The sequence below is a fragment of the Arvicola amphibius genome, chromosome 4 (genome assembly GCF_903992535.2).
Source record: "Arvicola amphibius chromosome 4, mArvAmp1.2, whole genome shotgun sequence".
In the NCBI taxonomy this organism is placed as follows: Eukaryota; Metazoa; Chordata; class Mammalia; order Rodentia; family Cricetidae; genus Arvicola; species Arvicola amphibius.
The window spans coordinates 35400504-35422522 of NC_052050.1; the positions used below are offsets into that span (position 1 = coordinate 35400504).

The following is a 22019-nucleotide window of genomic DNA, read 5'->3' on the forward strand; positions in this document are numbered from 1 at the left end:
AAGGAAAAGCTCGACGGTCCGGAAGCCTCGGATTAACCGCGAGGGAAATGCCGTGTCCTAGGTCTCGGGATTCATGCAGTTGAGCCGCTAGGGGTCTCATCGAGCCCCCGAATTCTGAATCTCCCAGTTCTCCCGTGAATCACAGTCAGTCCTAAACCAGCGCACAATTCTGCCAGACCACACACTCCCCATAGAGAGTCTAGGCGACACGGTAGGTCACCCACGAATAGGCCTCAACGGCCCCTCGAACCGCTTCATTCACACACGCCCCTCTGCAGACGGGTTTGCCATCCAAGGCCTCTGGTAGCCGGTCCTGAAGGGTTAAGAAGGCCGTGGGGCACCGGAGCAGCGGGTACACGGGCGCCTGAGCTAATTGGCGACCCCAGAGACAATGAAGGCTGGAAGGCTGGGAAGGCTGGTAGCTTAATTGGGCCTGGGAGGGGCCTGGCCTTTGTCTAGGACAAGGCCCAGCTCGTCGGCTGCAGGATCCCCATGCTGCACTTGGCCTTGAAGCAGCTGGGCCCCAGCGGAGCACCGGGTGGGCAACTCCGGGAGGGGGGCGTGTAAGGGCGAAAGCAAGGGGGCGGGAGGACTCTCCAAACTGCGCTCCAGGATCTGAAGTAGTGCCCGACCCGAACTGCTGCAGCAGCCGCTAGACTACAACAGCAACCAGGCTGCTGCAGCCCGCCTTCCAAGACAGACCCTCTCCCGTGGCTGTTCTGCTGTGACCACGTCCACCACCGCAGGTGGTGCCCCCTGGTGTCCGCAGGCCGCGGGGGCCCCACAGCTAACTCCCACCCAGGCTTCTTTCCGGGTTAAAAGTGAGAGGCCGCAAGAAGCCAGTGCATGCCTTGCTCTGTGAATTTTCCGGACGTTTCAACCCAGAGCGACCTCGAATAAAGGCAGAGCTAAGGAGAGATGCTACTTGAACTAGGGGAGGGGGCTTTCCTGTTCCTGCTTGGTTCGTGGACCACACTGCGGGGTCAGTCCAAGTAGATTAGAGACAGGGAAGCCATAACCCACCTAGGGTTGGTATGATCTTCTACCTCTCAACCCAAACACTGCCCAGCTCTCCTTCCCTCAGCCCATGGAATTCAGCATAGTTTGGGGGCAGCCTTCTCCCAGGAAGGGTTAGATAAGTGTGTCATCCCAGGAAGGAGTCCTGAAAATCTGATGCCCTGGAATTTTCAGTGCCACCTGCATTTTTACCCTAATATCCCTGGGCTAGTTGGAGACCATACAAGCCCCAGGGGTGCTCAGAGCCTAAAGAGCCAACCTCCTTGGTCAGTGCCCCTGGATTTAAAAGAAGTGGGGTGTTCAACGACCACAACCCCAGGGGCATGTTGAAGGAGTAACTAACTGCTTGCCAGTCACCCCGACCACGTAGGTTAAGGACTGAAGGCACCTGCCAGTTTGGTGATATTGAGAAGGGAAGGCTTCGGCCCTCTGGAGGGAAATGGATGGGAGTAGCTAGCTGTCCTTGATGGAGCGGGTCTCGGGAAGTACTAGCCCAGTGAAACTGGTGAGACACAATGCGACCCCCTGAAAGTCACCAACCAGCCTGAGGCAGGGAAGGGAACAGCTTACTGACCACCATACTCACATCCCGGGAGTTAGTCGAGGAATTTTTAGGCCAGATTTTGCACTCTATTCAGCAGCCCAAACACAGAAAAATTCCAGAAGGCAGAGTGATGGGACGGAATTCTGGGGGCCGTGGTATTAAAGGAACACAGTCACCCCAACACACACTCGAAAGGAGAAAGTGAAAAGGGAAGCACCCACTTCCCAGACCATGCACCCAGAAAACGTTGAAAAGAGGTGATGATGAATTTGTCCTAGAAGTCAGAGACCAGGCGGCTCTTCTGCGCTTGGCTTGGCTCTAGCGATCAGGTTTTGGGAGTAGCGGAGCTGCGGACACACAGCTAGTGGCCAGCAGAGGGAGCACGGGCTGCGGGCCTGGGTCGCGGGGGACTGCGAGGCTGAGCGGCGCCTCCAGGCCCAGCCTGTGCCGGGCGCCGGCGCCTCGAAGCCTCGCAGGCCTGCATGCCTCCCCAGTCGTGCCGCCACCGTGGCCGAGGTGCAGCTGCCCGGCAGATAGGGACGCCCAGGCTTTTTTACCCGCCTTAGTCCCTTCTTCTGCGCCCACAGAGCCCCAGCCCCGCTCGGCCCACAGAGCGCACAGCGCAGTTCACTTCGCATGGTAGCGTTTTATTATTTACTCGCTTCATTCTTTCTCTGGAGCAAAAAGTGAAAACCTGAGGTGGGGCCCGTGGGCCGGGCGGGCAAAGCCGGGGCGCAGAGGCTGAGAGGCCCATGGGGTGGGCCTTCCCTGGGGTTCGGTGCCTCCCCCTTCCCCATCAGCCAAGGATCCTGGGGCCCTGTACAATATAGATGCTCATGTAAAATGAAAAAAAAATTAAATGCTATGAGTTAATCTCTAAATATATGTACACAGTAATGTACACCTTTGAATAAATTAATACGAATTTGCATCTTCTGTGAACCTTAAAGCTTATTTACACAAATTACCATTTATTTCATAAATATCTTTTGCCCCCTGGGGACTCAAAGCCGAAGTGCAACTTCCTCCGCTGACCAGGAGCAGGAGGAGTAGGAGTGGCGCCTGTCTCCGGTTAGGTGGAGGAGGGATGACCAAATGGACAGGACTCCTAGCTCAAGTCTACACTGACTTCAGGCTGCTCTGGCTCCAGCATCCTCCACCCCAGTTTCTCACGGCGTCCGGGCCCAAGGCCAGGGACAGTGGGATACTGTCTAAAGCGAACACCTTTGCCCTATGCACATTCTGCTTCTGAAGGGACGTTGGACTCTAAAGGAGACCATCTCCACCCCCATATGTTGAAAGAAGGAGGTACTCCCATAGTTGACTCTCAAGCAGATCTGAATCAAATCCAGTGGCTCCAAGTGCGACTGTGTTGCAGGTAGACTGGTTCCTCCTTGAGGTCCCAGGGAAGCGGCCCAGATCCCCGACCTGCCACACGAGGCTCTATTCTGACTGCTGAAGCCCGATTTTGCTTCTTTATTTAAATAAATACCCATTCTGTGCCGTACACGTCCCAGGCAGCCGAGGCAGGCAGCCCAGCCTGAGAGGCCCGTGTGGCAGCGCAGCAGCCAAGGAGCCCCCTCACTTGGGCGACTCCCGGCCTGGGGAGAGGGCTCGCTGGCTCTCCAACCCACTCACCAGTCTCTGGATGCTCTGCAGTTCACTGGCCGCCTCTTTGGCTGAGCCGCTGGGCGATAGGGCCCCACGGGATGGGCCCCCCACTTTTCGGAGAGCCAGCTCAGGCAGTGGGCTAGGCTCACGGCTACTTCCGCCCGCAGCCTTGGAGCCCTCCGCAGCCAGCCCGGTGGTAAGGAGACTAGTGCTAGGTGGGATGGTGACCGGGATCTGGTAAGGGCTGAAGCGCAGGCGAGGCCGGGCACTGCTCAGGAATGGGCTGCGTGATAGGGAACCTGCGGCGGCCGCGGCAGCAGCTGCAGCGCTGGTGGCGGGTAAAGCCGAGGCGGCGGCGGCCGCTGCTGCCATGTAAGTGTAGGGGTAGGGGAAGAGGCCTCCGAAAGTGGGCATTGGGATTCCCTGGAAGAAACAGAAGGAAACAAGGGTTAGACATCTGTCGGAAGGGTGGTAGCCCTAAATCTACAATTTGATACACTTTGCCCTACTCGAACCAGAAGTCACATAACTATAAAACCACGGGCTCACAGGTAGAGATGAGCCCTGTGCCAGGGTCAAACCCAGCGAGTCCATCGCCTAGGATGAGATGCAAAGGCTTGGAGTTACCCTGCTCTGTCTGAACTGGCTGGTATAATAGGGGTAAGAGAATAAGCATCGGCTGGCTGAACTGATATGGGCAAAGGCCTAGCTGGAGGGAAGACATAGGAAAGGCATAAGGTCAGGTGGCTAGCAGGCAGCTGGTGCTGTCATATAAGGTCCTGACCATCTAGAACAGTGGTTCCTCCATGGCTTCTGTCTGCACCTTCCAAGTTGCAGGAACACAGGCTTGAGAAGCAGGATGCTCACATCTCTTGCCTGCTCGCCTGCCCAAGGGTCTCCTGCCTCAGCCAGGAACTGTATGCAAGCGCTAATCAGTTTATAAACTGGCTTGAATGTTTGACAAAGAACTGGTGGCACTTCTGTGGCAGCTGAGGACAGAATCCAAAGTCTTTGCTGGTGGAGAGCCCAGCAGCCAGGAAGTCCTGGACAACCAGGGCACTCAGCTCATGAGGCCCCCCGATTTGAGATTATCTGACCTTTGAGATAATGGCTTCTGCCCCAGAGTGTGTGCCTATGGAGCAGGTGATTGGAGGCTGACAGTACTAGAGAAAGCAGTACTGGATTGGAGGCTGACAGTACTGGAGAAAGCGCCAGTCCTGGTTCAAACAGGAAGAAACCAAGCCGCAGTTTAGCCTGGAGGAATGCAAGAGCAAGCCCCCACTGTACACTTCAGATCTGGCACTGCAGGGTTGGAAGGAGACGAGGAAGCTTCGAATTTCCCAAGATTTGGTTTCACCTGACACACAGCTACAGCCTTATCCCCTAATGTATCAATTGATTTCTCATAGCTCAGGAGTATGCCCTCCCTGGATTTGCACCTACTGACCAGGCTGTGTCCAGAAACCCTGACTTTCCTGTGTTGACTGTAATTCCCATAATCACCAGAGTTTGTCTGGGGAGGGGACGTTCAGATCCACAGAAAGCCAGGGGGTACAGATCAACTGAGTCACAGTGGTTCGGGTGCCCCAGACACTGCATACACCCTGGTGATGATAAGCTCTGTTCAAAACTCATTTCAGAGCCCCAGCCCCGGCTTTACACATACTCGCTTCTGAACCAAAAGCCACATTCTCAAAAATCTAAACTCCTATTTTCCTTCCCCGGAGATAAGATCTCAAGGGTTCAATTTGCCAGAAACCTCAGAGGAGAGAAACTGAATGAAGAGATTCCAAATCTTTCCACAGGGAATATTCCAACCGAGTAAGGAAAGAGGCCGCTCTGCATCCGATCTCCTTATTGTGCCGCTGACCACATTTTCGTCAACTCTCCCCTGGGAACTCAGAATTTCAGTAGGAGGCGGTGGGGGAACTAAGCCCCCTTCTCTGGAAGTGGCTGGAGAGTTGGGGGCCTCAGAATAGGGCAAAGACCAAGCCAGTTACTTGTCAGGGCAGACACTTCCTAGAGGACCCCAAAGGGGCCAGGGATAGCTGTGATGTGAGTCACTTTGGAAGTCAACTGTCCAGAAAATAATGCAAAATTCCCTTCTTCGTTCGCCCAGCCTACAGAGCCTTTTAGAGCCAGTCATGAGGTGAAGGATTTCCTTCTCAAAAGTTTCCTAGGGCCAGAAAAACGAACCCCATAAAACCCAAGAGCAATCCAAACTGGTCAGTCAGAAAAGTGTTGTGGGGTGTTCTCTCACCCTTTGCTGGGGTTAGAGAAGGAAATAGGACCAGAGAGGACCAGGGACTTTCCTAAGGTCACACAGGGTTCAGAAGTAATGTCCGGGTTAGATCATAGGCAAGCGGTCCATTTTAACCTCTCAGAACCTAGATGGCTTTCCTGTAGACCGGATTAGGTCTCTAGGAGAATGAGTGCCTACAGTATCTCTCAAGCTCTCTGCCGGTCTGTCACCACCAAGCTGCGCCTCCCTCCTTCTGCTGCCGGCAGATCACAAGCCTTACCTGAGATGCCAGCATGTGCTGGGAGAGGTGGAACGGGAAGGGCGCCGCGGTGCTTGCTGCGCTGGCTGCGGGACCCAGCCCGCCTGCGTCCAGCCCCGCCGCGGTTCCAGGTCCCCCGCCTCCGCTATTGCCGCCGCCTCCTGCCACCGAGGCTAGCAGATGACCCATGCCCATGGCGGAGAAGGCTCCGGGGCCCATAGCGAATTGTCCTGGGTGCAGGAAAAGAGGCTGGCCAGCTCCCAGTGGCCCAAAGAACTGCTGCCCGTGCAGGTGGCTGGAGAAAGCCAGGCCGGGCAGGTGGCCCGCACCCAGTGGGGACGCACTGTCTGTCTGCACCACCAACGGCGCCAGGCTAGGCTCCTTGCCCTCGCCCGCGTCCTTTCGCCCCTCGTCTTTTCTCCGGGCCTCGGCGCGTTCCTTCTCCAGGCTCCGCAGACCAAATGGGCCGTCCCCACTGCCCTCCGTTGTTTCCTTGCTGCCTCTCTCCGGGCTGCGCCGCTCCCGGGGGCGTTCGGGTTCGGTCAAGCGAGCAGCGGGGCTGGCGTCCCGCGTAGGGCTGCGGCCCAGGGGCGCTGCGGCGCGCTCCTCGCCTGGTCGCTCCAGCTCAGCGTCGCTGTCGGCTGAGCATGGCTTTTCCTCGACTGCGGGGAGAGAGGGAGCACGGGTTACAGGGCACAGTCGGAGACGGACACGGCGCCCTGTCCCGGGGAACATGGGCCGGGTCGTTGACACTTTAGACAGACCAGCTGTTGGGAAGGTCAAATTGGGAGAGCTTCTAGGGGCAGCTGCAGGTCACATAAATCCAAGACCCCATTCTTACACTGGAAGAAAACCAGCCCTGAGAAGAAAACCTCATTTCTAACCACACATCCCACGGGAGATCCAACTCCAAAGCCTACCAAATGTCCTGGCTGCCAGGGACAATCCTTAAATGGGAGGACCATACTGGAAATTCTAGCCACATCCCGATCACTTTTATCCAGGTCTTTAAGATTAGCCGAGCGCTGAACAAAAAGGTCGATTTTAAGGGGCACCCTAAGGGGACACTTCCAACTCCTACTTTCCAGACTCGGACCAACCGAGTCGCTTACTTCGAGTCCGGTGCAGACGCAGGGGACTGGGCGCTGCGCTGGGGGAGGGCGGTGGTTCACGCGCAGGCGGAGGGTCGCAGGACGAGGCATCGGACTCCGCGCCGTCACGCTCTGGCTTGCAGTGTTCCTCATACAAGCGGAGAGTCGGCAGCGTTAGCTGCTTCCTGGGTGAGAGCAGAGGGAGATGTCAGCCACCAATGCACCCCTCATGGCTTCCTGTGGCCGGCGGTACACGTCACAGGCCACCCGCTGATCCCTTACCTTTTCTCTCGACGGCCGTTCCCGGTGTCCCGGAAGCCCTTGGCAAACGGGTTGTTGTCGATCTTCAGCTGTGTAATCTGTGGGACCGAGGAAGCGGCACAAAGTCAAGACCTGGCTCTTCTAGCCTGGCCGGGAGCACCCTGAGGTCAGCGACTACGGACCACGGAATAGAGAGCCGGAGGTAGGGGGTGGGGTCGTGCCACCCACCAGGGATAGGAAGCCGGGAGATAAGGCCGGCAGGCAAGCTTCTAGGAAAGTGACAGGGTTTCTTTCTTATTCAAAAAATAATCCCTCAACACGCACACACAGGCCCAAGCAAACAAACAGGCTCCAGTAGTCACTCAGGTTAAACTATTCCGCACCTGAACACAGTGCCCGCACACCCAAGCCCGCAGGTCCAGGCAAAGGCAAATCACTGCACTCACAGGCCCAGAAGGGCAATTTTACAAAAGATAAAAATAAATAAACAAGTGCCTATAGAATCCAACGAATTCACTGGCTTCCATATATAGCTAAGGCACTCCATTGGAGACTAGGCAGACCCCTGGTTTACAAAGACACAAGCAAAGACACTGGGATCCTCTCATTTAATCCACTATGATCAACGAAGGCGCGGACAAGTGGAGAAAGCCTTTTCACCTGAAGGAGAATTGTCTTAGGTTTTCTCCCAGGACCTGGGGTCTGGATAGACCCAGACAAGTGGCTTAGAGGAGCTCACCAGAGCTGTGCCACCTGTCCCACTCTTTGGCTCTCTTGGAGAGTCAAAATTGGACCCTGCATTCCTAGCATCTGTAGAATTTGGGCAGATTGCCCCAGGCGCCCTCTTTTCATTTAGGTTCCCAGTCGTGAGCCAAGAAATGAACGAATAAAATGTAAAAATGTCAGCGGGAGCCCGAGTCTCTACTAATTGCTAAGTAAACATCTCCACTCCAGCTCTGGCCCAGCTGTTTGAGTGCCTCAGGGGAGTATGTGTGTCTGTGTGGGTATGAGAGGGAGCCCAGGGGATTTATGTGGGTGCTGCTCTTGCAAATCTGAGTGGGTGGCGGGTTCTTCAGGCTCTTTGCGAGGCCCCTGCTATTGGGTGTGTTTGAATGGAGGTTTGGAGCCTGTACATGTTTGGGGATGTAGATGGATGTAGGGGCCAAGTTCACTTCCCGCCCAGCACACCTTGTCATTCTGGTAGGCAGTGACAGCGATGAAGTCAGTCTCTGGGAAGACGTAGGTGCGGAAGGTGCTGTAGGGGAGCTTCAAGATATCATTGGCTCGGACGATGTGGAAGCGCGGCTGGTACTTGTGCATGGAGTTCAGGATGGTCTGTGAAGAGCGTGAGGTTCAGCCAGTGGCTCCCTACCCCCTGTCCTAAACCTTTCTATTACTAGAGATTGACAGCTTGCTCTCTCTCTCTCTCTCTCTCTCTCTCTCTCTCTCTCTCTCTCTCTTTCTCTCTCTCTCTCTCTCATTTTTTCACCTGCACTTCTTTTTCTACTTTCCTTATGCTTTCCTTTTCAGTTATTCTCTCTCTATTACACTCCCCAGTTGAAAATAGAAATGAAACAAAACACAAACAAACAAAACCCAACTCTGTGATTTGACTTCACTTTCCCTGATCTTGGTAAACTCCTGAAATACTAAGGAAAGAGAAGTGGGGGGGGGGGAGGCTCATGGACTGCCTACAGTGCAATAGAACCCCCCTTGCCCAGTGAACCCCCACCATTGACTGGGATCAAGCAGAAATAGAGAGTTCCTCAGACTGTCTCTTGAATGGACATCATCTGCCTTGCTGGAGGGAACGGTCTCCAAAAAGGCCTGAAGAGAGCGGGCTTAATTTCTGGATTCTCTAGCCTTAGGTGAGGGTTAGCTACAGGAGTAAGTCTTGTCCTTTTCCAAGCTCAGCATCTCCCGTCCCACAGCAGAGTGACCTCCACAGGGCAGGCACTGCTTGACCTATTGACGGTAGCACCTGCCTTGGTCTTGAGGGGCTCTCAAAACCCGGACAGAAGGAACTGAGATTGAGAACAGCCTGGAACTTCCCATCAACTGTCCACATGCTCTTCCCCAGTGGCCCAGTGCCCCAGACAAGGTCACTCTAGGGGTCCTAGAAATTCTGTAGCCTCCCTCTACCCACTCAAGTGCAGTGAGCAAACCCAGGTTCTCAACACCTTCCCACTCTCCTCGAACTCACAAAGCCATGCTTGTCGGAAATGTTATTGGTGAGCTTCAGCTTGTGGAAAGCCACAGGCTTGGCCATCCACTGCTCCCCCGTGGCGGGACTGTCCGGATGAATGTACATGCGCTTGGGCATCTCCGGGTCGGCCTTGCCAGCCACCATCCACCGTGAGTTGTGAAATTTATAGCGGCAGTCATCAGCAGCCACAATGTCCATCAGCAGGATGTACTTGGCCTTCTTGTCCAGGCCGCTGACTCGCACCTTGAAGGGGGGGAACATCCGCCTCGGAGGGAGGGAAGGGGAACATGCTATTGGGACCCGGCTCTTCTTTACCCCTTTACCGTCCTGATGACAGAATACCCCTGCCTGATTGCCCCATCTATGTTCGCAATACCACCTCTGCTTGTGCTGCGCTCTTACTGCTGCTGGGAAGACCCAACCTGCGGTTGTTACTCCCGAGACATCTCATTTCTGCTGGCCAGACCCTGTTTTGTAAAGTCTTGAATGAGCTATGCGCTCAGGTCCGCGGACCTTTCTTCCACTCTGATCTGGGATTAAGGCCGGAGCCCAGGAAAGGAAACTAGGCCCTTTAGAAATACTCTGGGTTTTTCTGAATTGCCCTGAAATTCGTTCAGGGGAAACACTCTCTTCGCACAGGGCGCATTGAAATAAATTAGCAAGGCCTTTGTCTGGGAAAACGATATACATAACCTTATCAGGGATCCTGCCTGCGTCTGGAGTTCGGGGGAACAGGGTGAACCTGAGGCCTGGACTCTCAGAGCCTGAAGTGTTGGGAGGATTGGGGATTGTGTTTTTTCTTCTGGCTTTAAGGCCTCAGGAGGTAGCTGGTCTTGAGTCCATGGATAAGCAAGAGTCTCTCCAGGGCCTAGCTGCGGGCTCAACAACTCAAGACCGGCTGCGGGAAGCCAGCAGTCGGTCTGGAGCAAGCATGAGGCGGGATGCTAGTCCCACTATGGACTCCAAGGAACGTAGCGGAGAATCCGGGGAAGGCTCCTTCTCCTAGGAACTCCTAGACCGGCCCGGAGGCAGAAAAGCGAGACCTGAAGGGGCGAAGGAGACCCGCTAGGGCCGAGCCACTGGGGCTTTGAGATTAAGAAGGATTGGAACTATTCTTTAGGAGCGTGTTTTCGTTTTATTTCAATCGAGGGATGCTTGGTTTTCTTTTTCTTTTTAATTCGCTCCGGTGCCAAACGAGAAAACGTCAGCTTGTTTGTCTGTGGAGAGGAGCGTGGCGCCAGAGCAAGAGCGGGGGAGCCGAGAGCACCGGCTCCGGGTGCTAGTGGGTGCTGTCCGGTCCCCCAGCCCGCCCGCCCGCCGGCCTGCCGGCCACCCTACCTCCCAGACTTGGTGATGACCATCTCGGTGCCCAGCTTGTGGAACTGGTCCCACAGCTCCTTGGCCTCCAGCGTCACCTTGGGGTCGTCCTCCACCTCGTCCTCCGGTTCCAGGCTCTTGAGCGAGCGTAGATGCGCGGCGGGCGGGTGCGGGCCGAGTGCCGAGACGTGCAGCCCCGCCTCGGCGGCCGCTGCCGCCGCTGCAGCCGCTGCCGCCGCCCCCGCCAGGCCCGGGTCGGGCAGAGGCTTGGCCAGTGCGCCGGGCGGCAGCGCTAGCGCCGGGAAGAAGGAGGGCTGCGCTGCCGCCAGGAAGGCGGACATGGGGAAGTCGGCGGGCCGTGGCGCGTGGAATGGGTGGTAAGCCATGGCGCTGGCTGCCAGCGCCGGCTCTCTCATCGGGACATCCGGCCCAGGCACCCGGGAGCCGGGGCCGGGGCCGGGGGCGTGCGGCTCGGACCCCCGGCCCGGGCGGCGGCGCGAGCGGAGGACTGACGGCACCGGCGACAAGCGCGGCAGCTGCTTCTCCCGGCTCCCCGTCCCGCGCACCTCAAGGGGCTCGGGGCTCTGGGCGCGGGGGCGGAGGGGGCTCTGCGCGGGGCTGGGCTGGGCTGGGCTGGCCGGCTCCGGCGCCGGAGACCACGCGCGACTGGTTAGATCTTGTCCTGATCTCTGGAAAACTGTGACTATCTCACATGTCCTGCCCTGCTCGGATCCCCTGCGCTAACGAGCCAGGCCCCCCTTGATTGCTGATTTTACGCTTTTTGGACCAATTGTGGGTCTCCGGGGGCGGGGTTTTGACAGCTCAGGCCAAGCTCTGGACGGGAGGGGGGGCCAGGGAGAAGGTGTCGGAAGCCTCAGCAGTAAGAAAACATGTCAACAGAATAAAATATTAACCAATGACGGGCCAGCGGGCCCCGAGACCCCTCCCCCTGGCCTGTCCCCCACCCCGCCGCCCGCGCGGGCCGCTGCCTGGGCGAGGACTGGGAAGCGCCGAGGGCCGACCTGACCCGCCGAAACGGCCTGAGGCAGGGGGCGCCCGGGTCCCAGGGCCTTGGGGGAAGGACCCCTAGCCGCGTGCCGGCCCCAAGTGCAAAGCATTGACACGTTCCGGAGAGGAGAGGGGGCGCCCTTTCTCTCCCGCGCCGGGAGGCCCGGCGGCTCTGGCCTGCGCCCCAGCCTGGCCTCCCACCCCACTCGCGGTCACCGCCCCGGGTCCATGCACTTCGGAGGGAGGCTGCGGGCACTGGAAAGCGAGGCCGGTGGGCGGGCAAGTCAGGAGGCTCGGGCGGCCGAGGGCCCGGAGCCGAACTCAGGTAGCCGGAGCCGGTGAGTGGGGAGCCATGGTAGAACCCTGATGGGGCCTGCAAGGGCGGGAGCGGGACGCGGCCTTGCTCTGGGGAGATGCGGGGACCCCCCCACCTGCGTCTACCCCCCAGACTGAGGAACCTGGAGTTCCAGGGGGGCCCTGCACTTAGCCCAAAGTAGGTCTGTGTCAGGTTCCCAATCTAAAGCTTTCTGGCGAGTGGGAAAATGGATCCTTGGGGCCAGGTAGGTGAGCGCACCTTCGGCTGAGCCCAAAGAGGTACCGCGCTGGTTGATCCTAGACCTCAGATTCTCCACATGCTCCAGAACGAATTTTCGTCGCATCCGGTACTGGAGATGCAAGCCCATTTCTTCCTAGGCACCGGCAACCTTTCTTCTCTAGAGTTTGTTTCCGTCTTTTGGAAGCTCAAAGAGTCCCAGTTCAGGAATGCTGAGAAGTGCGGGTGGGAATCGAGGTGTCTGCCAGCATTTGTGAACACCCCCTTCGGCTATCAGTCTTCGTTTTCTCTCTGGAGACAGCCCAGTGTATCCGTGTGCGTGGTGTGGTGTGGTGTGGGTGTGGTGTGTGTGTATGTGTGTTGTACTTCGCGCCCAGTGTGATGCCCTCGGTACACAGAGCCATAAACAGGTGTGCCCAGAGTAAAAAGATCATACACTTGCCTCAATTAGGGTTGGGGCGCGGCCCTTTATGCTTGTTGTGGGGGGCGGGCAAGGCAGGGTATGAAGTAGCCACAGTCGACACTCCCACCCAAATAACCACTACAAGTGAATTCCGCCGCACCGGCCCTGTGTCCGCATGGTGGGCACCTAAATCCATCAATGGAAAAGCCCAGGCAGCTTGGCCCTCCGCTGCGTACAGCAGGACTCAAGGCCCTCGGTAGCTGACCTCCCAGAAAGGCGTTTAAAGGCCAACAGCCCCCGGCAGTGCGGGGCTGAGACCAGCAGGAGTCGTTTGGCCTCCACGACCCTTTTTCCTATGTTTCTGCGCCAACACCAGGCGCTTGTAATTCTTCATAGCCGTGTGTGCGCCTGCCCCACAGGGTTTTTCTTTCCTTCAAGACCTTCCTTACTCTTGTCTAGGTAGCTCTTCTCATTCTCTTCTCTGCCCATAGTGGACCTTAAATTCTAGCTTCGCATTGCTTCTCAGCCGGGGAGAGATCCACTGCATAAATTCCAACTTAAACAGGATGTATCCCTTCCGGGAGAGATGTATGAACATACTTAGGTAGTTAGTTACTGAGGTGAACAAAAAATAGCCAGGTCAGTTTTTCGATTCAGCAATAAAATTGTTAAATTGTGCATATGCGGACAGGCACTTCAGTACTTGTAAAGAATTGTGTACGCATCGAAGTATGTATTTTGGATATTTTCCTGGGTAGCATAGGGCAGCTGTTCTACCCGTTTGAACTCGAGATTTGAAACACGAAGGTTTAAATTATTTGTCCACGAACTCCAAGAAACCCGGCAGCTAAGACGCGGTGGTTGCGATCACAGGAGACCTGAATCTGCCCTGCGACTGGTCACAGGCTTTCCTGGCAGGCTGGGATTCCATCCCACCATCCGGCAGTTAACCGGAGGACCTGCTTTAGCCACTCTAAGATTCTTTATCGACCCTTCCCAATCAAACTTCTGCTTAGAATACCCTTGGATCATCGAAAACTGGCGCTGGGGCGGCCCAAGCAGCCTCTCGAGCGGCGCCTTGCGGCTCGCAGCTCCAGCTCCGCCCTACCCCCGCCAGGGTCCACCTCCCCCTTCCCAGGAACAGGCGCCCCCGGGGGAGTCCCCCGGGCAGAGTGTGCGTGTCTCTTTAAGAGGCCCCGGGGGGCGCCTCGCGGGCCGCCCGGGGCTGGAGGGGGAGGGCACAGGCGAGGGCGGCTGGCGCCAGGCGGCCGAGGCTCCACAACAAAGCTCCCGCCCCTGTCACTTCGCAGCGGCCGGGACCCGCAGACGGGTGGGGGACGCGCGCTCAGTCGCCCCTCCCTCTCTCAGGCGGTCCTAGGCGGGGGCGTCGGGCGGACGCTGGCTTGGGGTCCCAGGCCTCTTTTGCGTACTCTTGGCTTCCCGCAACAACCAAATCGAGCACCGGTAGCCTGGCCCGGATGGGGCTGCAGTTCCAAATCTGGCATAGCTGCCGCCCCCCTTTTTTGTTGGTTCCGTTGGCCCGGTAATAATTGAGCATGATCAAGAGACAAGGAAAAGACCTCTCTCCTGAGTTGATCCTAAAAATCGCATAGGTCCCTGTGTGTAGGCGGAAAAAGATTAGTCCACAACACCTGTGGGTATCTGCATGCACGAGCCGGAGTGGATTTGTCTGAGCCCGCACGGAGTGAATGCGGGACTGATGGAGGATGTGTGGTCCAGTAGCAGAGTTGGGCGAGGGGAACGTGAGTGCCAGTAATTGGGCGCTAAGCGCGTCTTGGCAAATGAATGTGTCTGGGCAAAGCTGGGGTGACAAGTGTGGCCCTATGCTTAGGAAAAGTGGTCGGGGAAGACAGTAGGCGCATCCGTGCTCCCTTCCACAGCTTCTCCACCGGACCCGCGCCTCCCGGAGCCTTGGCGCCAGCTAGCCCGGTTAAGCAGTGGGGCTGGGCTCCCCCGCGGTCCCGGGTCTGGCCAGGCTGGGGGCCGCGGCCTCGGTGACCCCAGCCCGCGGCGGCCCAGCCTGTCCCGTCCACTTAAACAAATTGCGGCTGACAGGCGCGCAGTCTCCCTGGAGCCGCAGCTCGTCGGTCGCCTCTCTCGTCCCAATTACCCAGCGCAGGGTCTGGCCAACAGGCTGGGGTGCGGCAGGCGACACGGGAAGAGTGGGCTGCCTGACCCTCTTCCTGGTCATGGTATGGCCCTAGTCTGGTGCCAGGACTAGCCGCGGGGCCACTTCCTCACCAGGCTCTAGCATTGTAACAGTTACCGACTGTGTGGCCCAGTCCCTGTCTGTCAGGTTGATGCGAAGACGAGGCCCGGCTAGGCTGCCTCTGCCCGGGGTACACTTTGCACCGTGAGTTAGGGTGCGGGGGACGACATCTCCCTGCCTTTTGAGAGATCACGTGGTTGGAAACCTAGGTTGTGTCCTCGTCGATTTTGGACGACTTTCCCCAGAGTTTTAGGAATCCTGAGCTGCTAAATACTCGCTGTCCTGAGCCTTGATTCGACGGAGTGCAACTGTGGCTCTTGGCATACATAGGGCTGCAAGATTGAGGTGTGAGTCTTGAACTTGAGCCTAGCTGTGGGGTGTTTGGGACCTCGGGAGAGTGAACCGGCTTGAGAAGGGCTCCTAGGACCGGCCCACCTGCAACAGCGGGGCGTGGTTGGTCGATGGGCTCTCAACAGGCCGCTTCGCTTAGGCCTGCACCAGGAGGGAGGAGGGTTCCTTGGGGCACCTGAGGCACAGCGCGGTTACAATCTGCTCTGCCCCTGCAGTCCTATTCCCACCAGTAAGCTCCCTGGATTGCAGCCTCTGAACACCCTTTTGCCTTTCTGACCGGCAGCGTCCCCTTTACGTGAGCCATGCTGTCCCTGCTGAGTTCTTCCTAGTCCCTCTCCGACAGATGAGAACCCTGAAGCCTAGAGCTGCAGGTAACCTTCCTAAGGTCACAGCTCCCGGTGGAAAAGCTAGGATGGAACCCTGAAACCTCAAAACGCATGCGCTCAGACCCTAAATCCACTCCTTGGAAAGGCATTGCTGTCGCGCACCGAGGAAAGCCACACTGGCATTCCAAGACTTCCACTGGGCTCTGGATTTTAGGAGCAGATCTGGAGGAGGTGGGGAGGGGTGGGGGAAAGATGGGTAAGCCCGGAAGCAGCTGAAAACTTGAGGAGCTAGGACCCAGGAGTCAGTGAGATGGGTCTGGGATTGTCTGAGGGGCACTGGGCAGAGAGGTCAGCTAGGATCTGGTGGCTGTATGGGAACTGGCCAGGGCAAAGGAGCAGCAAGGTGCAGACAGGGGTCAGCTGACTAGCTGTGTGAATCCATGACCTTGCAAGAGGACCTGCCCTTCTTGGGGCTCAGGCCTGTCATCGCAAAAGGAGGGTGGGTGACATCTCCCGGTTTACAGTTTGTGATTTGTAAAAATCAGAAGCGAGCACTGAGAAATTATCCTCAGTTGCAGTCTTGTGGCTGTCTGGCCTGGCTTCTGCACGCCCCTGGCAGAGCTGGCCCTGACGTCTGTGCTTGTGTGTGATTTTGCCCTTGGACCACTGGGCCTTTTACTGAATCCCTCGCAGACAGTGCCCTCCTGCCTTTTGAGTTCCCATTCCAGTTCCCAGCAGCCTCTTTGCAGACCACGAAGATACTTTTCTTCAGTCAGATGGAGAGAGGGAGCCCAATGGGTAGGCATTGCCATGAGAATGGGGAGGTCACTTGCCTTCCTCAAGGTCACCTGGCCCAGCCACAATTAGATTCCTGTTCTGATGACCTTCTGAGTGATGCTATCTTGAGGTGGGGGGGGGGTTGCAGTGGGGAGGTGGAGGTTGTTTTGGATGTTATCTGTCGAGGATAAGAAGCTGGCTGCTCTGGGGTTAGTGGCAGTCAGGTCTCCTGCCTGTCCCGCTCTCACCTTCAGCTGATTACAGGCTGTGGCTGGGTCCCTAACCTTCCCAATTAGCTGGAGGCCAGGCCCAGGGCCTTTCAGATAACCTGAACTCCAAAGGCAGCCGCTGTGGGGCCAGCTTATCTGGGCTCTCTGATCCTCCCCCTCCCCCACTTGCTTCTAGTTGCCCTGACTGCAAGCAGATGAATAACCAGATTGTCCTGCAAGCTCAGCCACAAGTCCCAGTCCCGCACTACACCCACTGCTTTCCCTGACTGGAGGAGGCTACATTTGTTTTCCCCACCCCCCACTGTAAAGGGAAGGGCCGGACCAGGGTGGGCAGGTCCCCTGCATGGCTGAGAGTTCCTGGCAGCAATGTCCTATCCATGTGCCCAAGGGTGGGTGCAGTGGGGTCATGCTTTCTAGAGTCAGTGCCCAACCCCGGGCAGCCAAACCACCAGCTGTATGCATGAGCAGCCTATGGCACCCTCCTTCGGTCCTCTGCCGACTAAAAGGGTGCTTCAGCTGGGGACGGGGGCTGTGCCAGACACATCCATGTCGAACGCTGTCCAAATGGGGAAAAGCTGCTCTTCTGTGGAGTCCCAGCTTGCTGGGCCTAGGCCTTGTGTTCCCAGCAAACACCCATCTGATATGGGGCTTTTTAGCCCTCAGGAGCCCAGACAGAAGACAGTGTGATTTGTGTCTTCTCCCCATTGATCTGATGGGAGTGACTGAATACTAAATTTCTCTTCAGGCACCAGGGGTGGGATGGGAAATATGGAGAGGCCAGGGGCCCAGGAGCTGCCCCAGCTCTGACCAGATGGTTGGACGGGATGGCTGCTCGTCTGTGAATCCAATTCTTCCATTAAAAACCTTCATCCTAAAGCACACCTGGCTCAGCGGGTTTCCTTCAAGGCCTTCTCTGGGCCTCAGAGGTATGGGAGAAGGCAGAGGGGCTAGAACTGTATTAGCCTCTTTCCCATTCACTGCACTTCTCTGTTGCTCCCAGGCACTGCGCTGGTCCAGAACAGGAGGAGGGAATAGAAACAAGAATTCAGGCCAGGTATGGTGGCAAAGGTCTGCGATCCCAGCTCTTGAGAAGCGGAGGCAGGAAGATCAGGGTTATACTTGAATACATAGTGAGCTACCTGAAACCTGGTCTCAAAAACAAAACAACAACAAAACCCAAAAGCTTTCTATCTGAGATCTTAGCCAACTTTTACAACACACCCAACTCTAGTTCACAAGCTCTCATCTTCTGAGCTTGAGAGGGAGAGGTGATTCCCAAGTGCCCTAAGACAAGGTCACAGGGAAGGGCAAGCTCTTATTCCAGAGCAACCCAGGACACACCAGGGGCTAGCCTGCCCTCTACATGCACTTGTGGGAAGGCCCAAGCTTGGCGCCTCCACAAATCATAGGCTCTGGTAACAGACAAGAGTAGTGAGACTGAACTTCAGTCAAGACCCACCTAACATCCAGCGGGAAGGTTTTCCTCCCCTTTCCTTCCTAACATGGGCTCCCTTGTACATACAGTGTGGGTGTGGGTGTTGGGAGCAGTTGCCCATAGTCTGACCCATAGGACTCTCCTCAGTGTTTGGAGAGGACTCTGACCCCAGCAACTCAGGAATGGACACCAATTGCAGCGTGATTTATTGGACAAGACGTGCACTTTTGATATGGCCTCAGTAACCACGGTTTCCTTCACTCAACAGTACAGGACCAGGGTACAAGGGCTCAAAGATAAGACAGACAAATTCTCCCCATGAGCCAACAGGGAAGCAAGGGGCAAAGGGAGCCTCTTTCCTTCTTCCTTCCCTATCACTCTGGGCTTCATTGCGCTCCTGTCTTGGGAGGGAACCGAGCAGGGATACCTGGGGGCAGTGTGCATCACAGCAGCCTGAAGTGGGTTAGGGCTGACATTACCCACCAAAATGCCTGGCTGGATCATTCAACTTCTCCTCACCTGGGCCCTACGATCTGGCCATTGTTCCAGTCCCCCTGTGGGTACAGTTAAAAAATACAAAAGCGGATCCGATGCGGGACATTATGTGCAAAGAGAGAAGGGACCGAGTTTCTGCAGTCTCTTTTGGCCACAGCCCCCAATGACAGGAGTGGCTGAGGTCAGGGTGTGCTGAGCAGTTCTGGAAGTCTCTCTTCGTCCAGAGAGGATGAGCAGCCGTTGTCACTAAGCTTAGGGAAGGTGGGGTTTATGAAAGAGGAGCAGAAACTTGGAAGGGTAGGACCAGAGGCGTGCGGGGATGGAGTGGGGTGGGAGGTAGGGTGGGGTGGGGTGCTTCTCCCTGTCCCTCAGCCAGTCAGAAGCAGGTGGCTGGTGCCTATGGGAAGCCAGTGGGGAAGAGGCTGAGCGGCTGGCTCTCGTTGGTAGGGAGCGGAGATCGGTAGCCATCAAAGTTCCTTGGGATGCTGCCACTGGTGGAGCCTGAGCTGTTACTCAGAGTCTCGATGCTTCCCTCTCGCTGAAGTTCTGCAAAACAGAGGAGAGGTGCAGACTTGATCAGAGTGGGCCTGACTGCTCACCATGAAGCCCCACTGTGGGTCCATTCATACTCTTTTGCAGGGAGGCTTATGCCCACCTGCCTGCCTGCCATATGGACCAAGTGGCAGCTCAGCTCACAGGGAGGCTCAGTCAGGGGAGAAGAAGCCCCCTGGCTAGGAGACTCCAGCTTTTGACTTGGGTGTCTCTATCACTGTGAGGAAGCCTTGAGGGCAGGAGTATAATCCCCCGCCATCCTGTGTGGATGGCTCTGTTACTTGTGGTTAGCTAGCACCTGCACTCTTGCTTGGCCAGTGTTCTCCTCCAGTTCCTCAGTGCATGCGATGCAGGATCAGCAGGTAGGTGGAAACTAGAACAGAAGAAGAGAAGCCTGCCTATCTGATCTGTCCCCACCTGATCTTCTTGCTGACCTGTCTCCAGAGCTCTGTCCCAGCTCGGCCATCCATGTTCCCTTATTCTCACCTACAAAAGCTCCCTGCTAGCCAGGCTTGAGCTTCGATGAAGTATATGCCTTCCCTTGGGGGGAGCCTATTCCACTGGAGAGAGGGTCCTCTCCTTGCATGAAAATTTCCTCTTAGCACCCCCAAAGTCTTCTGGCGACTCACAGAATGGATGTGCTGAGTTGATCTGTAGAGAAGCAAGGTCCTGCTGCCCTAGTCCCTGTACCTGCACACTGTTCTTCTGGAAACAGCACACAGACTTATCTTGTTTAGCTATGGTAACTTTAACTGCCCCACCATCTCTTCATCCAAGACAGTAACTGGGGCAGGCAGAGGGCTGGGAATAGGACTCCCTGCTCGCTGGATTTATTCCTTGGTTTTCTCAGGGTGGTCAGTTCCTCTTCACTGGTGGCGAGCACATGCACAGTCAGTTTCTGGAGTCTTTTCCAAGCTCAGATGGACCCTACAGCTCAACTTCTGCCTCCGAAGCCTGCGTTGTCTGCCTCACGAGTGTAGGATCTCAAAGCAGTTACTCGAAACATCGAGGTACACCCAGCAAAACATATCCTCTGATATGGTTTCAGAGTCCGGGATCCAGGCTGCAGCTGCCCCAGGCCCCGGCCGCCATTCACATGCAGCGCAGCTGGCTTTGGTTAGGGAGTGAGGGGTCATGGCCTCCACTGGGTTGGCCATCACCAGCCCGCTACTCGCACACTCTGAAGACACACTACAGTCCAAGCTGGGCTGCCCAGCAGCAGCAGCAGCAGCCACCAAAAGGGACAGGGAAATTGTAACTATGCCAGTCATGTCTGGACCTGAGCCCAGGCTAGATGAGCACACCAGGATATTAGAGATTCCCATCAGGTTGTGAGCACTGTAAGTAAGGGAGGGGGTGGCAGGGACACAGCTGGATGCTGGCTTCCTATGAGGCCTTGGTCCTGGGAAAGCCATGAAATAGCTCTGTATGCGCAGAAAGATGAGGCAGGGGGCTCCTCAGATCTTTTTCTCCTGATTGGCTTTCAGGTTCGCCTTCATACGGGATACAGCCATTGTGCTACTAGAGGGGCAGCGCTTGAGAGCGAAGGGAAGGCCCTGAGCATTAGTGAGCAAGCAGCAGACTCCAGGAGAGCTCCTTCTCCTCTGTTTTCCCCACAAGCAAGCCCAGAAGTTTCCCAGAGAAACCCAAGGACCCAGGTAGCTTTCAGAGGCCCATGCCCTCCTGCGCAGCCATCCTGGCACTAGGGGGCGCTGACAGCAGGGCCAGAAGGGCAGAGAGAAGCAGGCAGTAGCGAGAAAGGCAGGAGCCTCCTCAGGATACAGATGGGATAGATGCAGGCCCAAGGAAGTGGGTCCCAGATAAAGGAGCAGGAGAGACCATCAGGAAGGGAAGGGTGGCTCTTTTGCCGAGCAGAGGGAGAGTCCCAACAGGCTTGATACAAAGTGCAACGTATCCACACTGCCAAAAAGAAGCTGAGGAGTCCACAGCTCAGGCGCAAGCCCAGCAACCCACTGACCCTCGGTGTAGGCCCTGGCAACACCCCGAAGCCATCTTGGTGACCCCACCACAGAAGTCTGCATGGAGGCATCCGTCAAATGACAGTGTAGGGACAATTGCCAGAGGGTCACAAGATGGATTTGCTCACTTGGAGGCCAGGCATGGCTGAACTGCCTGGCTCAAGTTTTCTCTTTGTTATTTAGGCCTGGGAGAGAGAGGGCCTGGCCAGCTTCCTCCTTGCCTCCACATCCGGGGCACCTAAGATTTTGCTGACTTTGTCTCCTTTCAGTATTGCCCAGGCTAGTTTGAACTGGTCACTGGGTCTCCAGATCTCCATTCGTATCCACCGAAAGCCAGGACACTCTACAACAACATCTTGTTATTCTTCCACTTAAAGATTGTCACTGACTCTTCAGGGTCCCTGACACTAGCGAATGGCTGTGCGCAGCCTGACGCTCCGGTATGGTCTCACTGGTGTTTTCTGTTTGAATGAGGAGCGTGTGTGGGCAGCCTGAGGCCACTGGGACCCAGTGCCTGCTCATCTCTCTAAGCTGTCTATGGGGGTCCGCTCATTTGTGAACCGAGATGTGCACCGGAGAGCCCCTAGGCCTACTGAACTCCAGCTAGGTCCCCTGAATGCATCCAAGTGCATTACCCGCGCCTGCGGAGGACAGGCCCTGGCAGGGAGTGTGGGCCTCATCTCTGCTTCCCCAGTCATAACCCCCAGGACTGAAATTCCCAGCTTCTGCAGAAAAATAACTTCTGGAATAAATGATGTGCTAGGGAGAGATGGGGCCTTTCTCCGACATGGACTCATCAGTGGCAGAACCGGGGGCTTGGCTGGTTCTGGGACAGTCTCTGGGGTGCTCTCCTACGTACCTGCCATACCTGCCGTCAACCCAGATCTCTCTTTGTCCCTCCAAAGACGCAAGAGTGACAGTGTGTGGGAACTGAACGTGGAGGAGGGGTGGATGCACGCCGGACCCCCGCTCTACGAGTCACCCCACCCAGCCCTAGGAGCAAGCGGCGAGTGGAAACGTGTGGCCTTACCTTCCTCCGTCCCGAACGCATGCTTTGCTACTGTTGGGTTGTTCGCGGGCGCTGGGCTGTTGACATTGTTTTTTTTTTCCTTTTTTTTTCCCTTTTGAAAAG

General features: G+C 56.5%; 2 protein-coding genes across 6 annotated transcripts in view; both read right to left on the reverse strand.

Annotated features, from left to right (window-relative positions):
* Positions 1-2187: 2187 nt before the first annotated feature.
* Positions 2188-10964, reverse strand: Tbx2 (T-box transcription factor 2). Its single transcript, XM_038326858.1, has 7 exons — positions 10570-10964; positions 9229-9496; positions 8214-8360; positions 7047-7123; positions 6786-6949; positions 5695-6335; positions 2188-3595 (listed from the first exon to the last, which is right to left on the reverse strand). Exons 1-7 carry the CDS (start codon positions 10962-10964, stop codon positions 3143-3145), a joined length of 2145 nt encoding a protein of 714 aa, XP_038182786.1. The 3' UTR covers positions 2188-3142.
* Positions 10965-18044: 7080 nt separating this feature from the next.
* The window catches only part of Bcas3 (BCAS3 microtubule associated cell migration factor), a 485118-nt gene continuing 481143 nt past the window's right edge, over positions 18045-22019 (reverse strand). For 3 of the 5 annotated variants that reach the window (XM_042055034.1, XM_042055036.1, XM_042055038.1), the window contains 2 exons: positions 21918-22008; positions 18045-18902 (listed from right to left, as the gene is read on the reverse strand). In XM_042055034.1, coding sequence (XP_041910968.1) covers positions 18866-18902; positions 21918-22008 — 128 coding nt within the window. In that variant the 3' untranslated portion in view covers positions 18045-18865. The remainder of the gene's footprint in view (positions 18903-21917; positions 22009-22019) is intronic. The other 2 variants (XM_042055035.1, XM_042055037.1) reach the window with 1 other exon arrangement.